Genomic DNA, 5,277 nt, shown 5'->3' on the forward strand with positions numbered 1-5,277 from the left:
TATCATAACATTGATTCTTTAATTGTGGGTTATCGAGATCAACAGCAGGTTCAATCTCTACTTCATTATTATTGCTAGGTTGAGCATCAAAATGAACATTATCATTAACATTATTGCTAGGTTCATGTTCATCACCAGATTGTGTTTCAGCATCTGAAATAGAAATGTCATTGGGATTCTCAGGTGTGTCTATAACAGGTTCACTAGAAGCATGCAAAGTCCTATCATTTTTCTTTTTCTTCTTTTCAGAAGGACTAGGTGCATCTAAATTATTTCTCTGAGAATCTTGCTCGATTCTCTTAGGGTGGCCTTCAGGATACAAAGGTTCCTGAGTCATTCTGCCAGTTCTAATAGCCACTCTAACTGCAAAATCATGTTTATTATTTAATTCATCGAGCAAATCACTTTGAGCATGCTCTGCTTGAGTGGTAACCATAGAAGCATATTTCCTAATGAGTTTAAGTTCACCATTAACTCTAGCCATATAATCACTCAAGCGTCCAATCATGAAAGCATTATTCTTTAATTCTCTACCAACATAAGCATTAAAACTTTCTTGTCTAGCCATAAAATCATCAAATTCATCCAAACATTGGCTAGGAAATTTAGTAGACGGGATATCAACCTTATCATATCTATAGAGAGAATTTACCTTTACTACCTGTGTCGGGTTATCGAGACAATGTGTTTCTTCAATAGGTGGTATATTAAGACCATGTATTTCTTTAATAGGAGGTAAATTCTTAACATCTTCAGCTTTAATACCTTTTTCTTCCATAGATTTCTTTGCTTCTTGCATATCTTCAGGACTGAGAAATAGAACTCCCCTCTTTTTCGTAGTTGGTTTAGGAATTGGCCCAGGAGTTGGCTCAATTGGCTCAGGAGGAGTCCAACTATTTTCATTAGTCAACATATTATTCAATAACAATTCAGCTTGGTCGACTGCTCTTTCCCTGAAAACACAACCAACACAACTATCCAAGTGGTCCTTGGAAGCATCGGTTAGTCCATTATAAAAGATATCAAGTATTTCATTTTTCTTTAAGAGGATGACCAGGAAAAGCATTAAGTAATCGGAGAAGCCTCCCCCAAGCTTGTGGGAGACTCTCTTCTTCGATTTGCACAAAATTATATATTTCCCTCAAGGCAGCTTGTTTCTTATGAGCAGGGAAATATTTAGCAGAGAAGTAATAAATCATATCCTGGAGACTACGCACACAATCAGGATTAAGAGAATTAAACCAAGTTTTAGCATCACTCTTTAATGAGAATGGAAATATCTTAAGGATATAATAATAGCGAGAATTCTCATCATTAGTGAACAGGGTGGCTATATAATTTAACTTAGTAAGATGTGCCACAACAGTTTCAGATTCATTGCCATAAAAAGGATCAGATTCAACCAAAGTAATAATTTCAGGATCAACAGAGAATTCATAATCCTTATCAGTAACACAGATAGGTGAAGTAGCAAAAGCAGGGTCATATTTCATTCTAGCATTCAGAGATTGTTGCTTCCATTTAGCTAATAACTTCTTAAGATCATATCTATCATTGCAAGCAAGAATAGCTCTAGCAGCTTCTTCATCCATAACATAACCCTCAGAAACAATAGGCAATTCATACTTAGGGGGAGAACCTTCATCATCACTATCATTAATAATTTCATCTTCAATACTTTCATTCTCTCTAACCCTAACAAGTTGTTCATCTAGATATTCACCTAATGGCACAGTAGTATCAAGCATAGAAGTAGTTTCATCATAAGTATCATGCATAGCAGAAGTGGCATCATCAATAACATTGCGACATATCAGAATTCAAAGCAGTAGCAGGTTTAGGTGTCGCAAGCTTACTCAAAACAGAAGGAGAATCAAGTGCAGAGCTAGATAGCAGTTCCTTACCTCCCCTCGTAGTTGAGGGAAAAATCTTAGTTCTTTCGTCTTTAAAGTTCCTCATAGTGATCAGCAGATATAAATCCCAAGTGACTCAAAGAATAGAGCTATGCTCCCCAGCAACGGCGCCAGTTATTGATATCCACTCTCTCCTATTTGTTTAATTTCTCTAACTTTGACTATATTTTTAAATCTTGACTAAAATTCTATCGAGAATCAACGTATACAATAGCAAATCATTATTATTAAATTTATATGAAATATATTTTCATATATCTACTATTTTAGATGTTGATATACTTTACTACTCCCTTCAACCCAAATAAGTGTCACGGTTTTGAAATAAGGTTACTTAAAACCTTAGTACAAAACCACAACATTTATTATTTATAATGGACAGGAAGGGGTACTAAAAACTTGGTCAAACATAGAAATTTAAAATTTTGAAAAAGTACTACAACTTATATTTTGAAATGAAAGAAGTGGAATGGATTTATTTGACCGTCGTTTTAGTGTAAACTTATATTTACGAGGTCATTTACCAGTGCCAGTAAATTCGTTCTAATAGTTACCAGTGGCGTGCAACACTATCGTCTCAATGGAAATTCCCGGTCCAAGCCCCAGTAGCACACCCAGGCCGTCACGTCCAACCCCATGTTCTCCCTGTCGCCGGCGTATCTCGTCGAGCACAAAGATCACCGTCGGCCCGGACATGTTCCCGAACTCGCTCAGCACATGGCGGCTCGCCGCCAGCTTCTCGGGGTCCAGCCGGAGCACTGCCTCCACACCGTCCAAGATTGCTCGCCCCCCTGGATGCACCGCCCAGAAGAGACGGTTCCAGCCACCGCTCAGGCCGAGCGGCCCCAACGCGTCTACCAGGCACTGCTCGACGTTCTCGCGAATCAGCGTTGTCATCTCGACGGCGGGGCGGAAGAGGAGCCCGTTTTCGCTGAGCCGTCCAGCCGCGGCGTGCTCAGACTCCGGTATCACGGTCTGTGACGTGGCCACCATCTCGAAGATCGGGCGCTCGACGGAGCCGCGGTTCGCATCGGCACCGACGATCACGGCGCCCGCGCCGTCGCCGAACAGGGCCTGCATGATGAGCGTGGCCTTGTCGGCCTCGTCCTCGGGGGCGCGGAGCAGGATGAGAGTGAGCTCGGCGCAGACCACGAGGACACGTGCGCCGCGGTTGTTCTCGGCGATGTCCTTGGCGACACGGAGCGCGGTGGAGCCGCTGTTGCAGCCGTTGAGGTAGAGCATGGTGCGGGGGACGGAGGGAGCGAGGCCGAGGAGGGAGGCCAGCCGGAGGTCGGCGCCCGGCATGTGCGCGCCGCAGTAGGTGCTGACGACGAGGTGGGTGACGTCGGTGGCCGGGCGCCCCCACTCCGCGATGGCCTTGGTCGCGGCCGCTACCGCCAGCTCCGGAACGGCGGTGGCGGCAATGGCCATCCGGGTGTCCAGGGACGGCAATGTCCGGTCTATAAGCTCAGGGTGGTCTCGCAACATTTCCTCGGTGTGGTGAAAGTAACGCTTGTTGATGGCCGAGCTTTTACCTGAATATAAAACATGTTAGGATGAACAATTTTGCTAAGTCTCAGCATGCTATATTCGTGAGAGACTACATGAAGATCCATGCTTTTTTATTTCTATTTTCTTTTTCTTTTTTCATATTATGTCACTTGACTGAGATTTGATTGTATCTCGGTCGACGGAGACCCAACTATACCCTACCATGAAGGAATGGAAACAAACAAGATAGAACCTCTCCGAGGGCAAGAGCTTTAATACTAATAACATACAGATTCTGTGGAGCTTGGATTTGAGTTTGGTGAGGTGCTCTCTGTTGATGACACCGAAGTAGTAGTCGGCGTAGTCGTCCTGCCGCACGCAGTTCGCCGGGTTCGCCGTGCCGATGGCGAGCACTGACGCGGGACCATCGGCGCGCTGCGCCTGCCGGATCTGCCGGATGCCGGTGGCCGCCGGACTTGCCGTGAGGTTCCCGAGCAGTACCATCTTGCTCTCAGCCGTGAGAACTGGTGTCCTGCTTGGACAGTCAAGGCTGAAGAGTACCGGTGGAACGGCCAGTGTGTGGTATTAAGTACTGAGACAAGATGATCACCTTTTAGACCCTGTCACGTGAATTTCATGTTATCGGATATATGCTGTTTAGTTGGAAGTTGGCCACCTTTGTTCAGCTTCCAGTTCGTTGTGGTATTTAAGAAGTTGGTTCTGACGAGGGGAGGGCGTAAATCAAAAGTTTGGTAACTTTTTCCGAGGTTGGCAATGAAATTAGCAAGCAACCAATCTCTAGCCAATATTTGGCAGTTGCCAAAATTTGGCATGTCAATTTTTGGCATCAAACCAATTATGCTCTAAGGCCTTGTACAATGGAACATGCTCAGGGAGGTGTTTAGAAAAATAAACCGAGTTTTTTGAAGCACCGGTGTCTATTTCTGCAGAAGAGACGCTTAGTTAAGCGTCTATCATGTACAAATAAACACCTTGCATTGTACAAGGCTTAAGCGCATCTCCAACAGCCGCGCAACGCGCGGCGCGCTAAAAACTGGTTTCCGGCGCGCCCATCGTCAGGTTTGACGCGGCGCACAACGTTGGCTCCAGCAGCCGCGCTAAAATACAGCGCGCGCGCAGCTCCAGCAATGCGCTAAAATGTAGCGCACGCGAGTCACATTTGTTGCATTTTGGACACAAAATAAATTTCGCACATCACAAAATAAAGGCATGTCACATAATTTAAATCACAAACAAGTTTGCGGCGGGCGCCGGCGCGACGCCACCCGCCACTGAGGTCATCCGCGGCGGCATGAAGAGGCCGTGCGCGATGCCGGTGCTCGGAGGAACTCCGGCGAGGGCGAAGCCAAAGCTCACCGCGCTAGGGTTTGCGGTGGCGGCGGTGGCGGAGTGGTCGCGGCTGTAGGAAGGGTGAGGGGGGTGCCGGCGCGGGCGTCCATCAGGCAGTTCACCGGCGGCGGCGCGCGTGGAGCCATGGTGGCGCGGCGGAGAGAGTGCGGCGCGAGTGCTCGAGTGTGCCGCGCCCGGAAGCGGGCGCACCAAATACACAGCGCGCGATGGTGATTCGGACCGCGCGCCCAACTCTATATGCCCCGCGCGCGTTTATTGCGTGTCCGCTGGAGCCACTCTACCGCTTGCGCGCGCGCTAAAAAGGCCAAATTTGCGGGGCGCTCATTTTGCGTGGCTGTTGGAGATGCTCTAAGGGCACTGCATTACAACGGGAGAAGAATAATAATAATTTATAATGGCCATGGCCACATTTTGCTGCATCATCGAGATATATTATCATCATAAATTTCGTGAAATCATGAACATTTTTTTTGAATTCACGAACACTTTAAAAAAATTCAAA

The 5,277-nt window shown here is 46.4% G+C and overlaps 1 protein-coding gene across 1 annotated transcript; it reads right to left on the reverse strand.

Moving 5' to 3' along the window:
- Positions 1-2,162: 2,162 nt before the first annotated feature.
- Positions 2,163-3,924, reverse strand: LOC123094229 (bisdemethoxycurcumin synthase). Its single transcript, XM_044516282.1, has 2 exons — positions 3,695-3,924; positions 2,163-3,448 (listed from the first exon to the last, which is right to left on the reverse strand). The coding sequence occupies exons 1-2, from the start codon at positions 3,906-3,908 to the stop codon at positions 2,457-2,459; spliced, it is 1,206 nt and encodes a 401-aa protein (XP_044372217.1). The 5' UTR covers positions 3,909-3,924; the 3' UTR covers positions 2,163-2,456.
- Between the last annotated feature and the right edge of the window lie 1,353 nt (positions 3,925-5,277).

Source organism: Triticum aestivum, chromosome 4B (assembly GCF_018294505.1).
Source record: "Triticum aestivum cultivar Chinese Spring chromosome 4B, IWGSC CS RefSeq v2.1, whole genome shotgun sequence".
NCBI classification, from domain to species: domain Eukaryota; kingdom Viridiplantae; phylum Streptophyta; class Magnoliopsida; order Poales; family Poaceae; genus Triticum; species Triticum aestivum.

What these genes read in the sequence shown, in the direction of transcription:
- LOC123094229 (XM_044516282.1), bottom strand. Translation starts at nt 3,908, where the DNA reads ATGGTACTGCTCGGGAACCTCACGGCAAGTCCGGCGGCCACCGGCATC. An exon ending in ATCCAAGCTCCACAGAATCT is followed by an intron (nt 3,449 to 3,694) that starts GTATGTTATTAG and finishes TTTTATATTCAG; the next exon opens with GTAAAAGCTCGGCCATCAAC.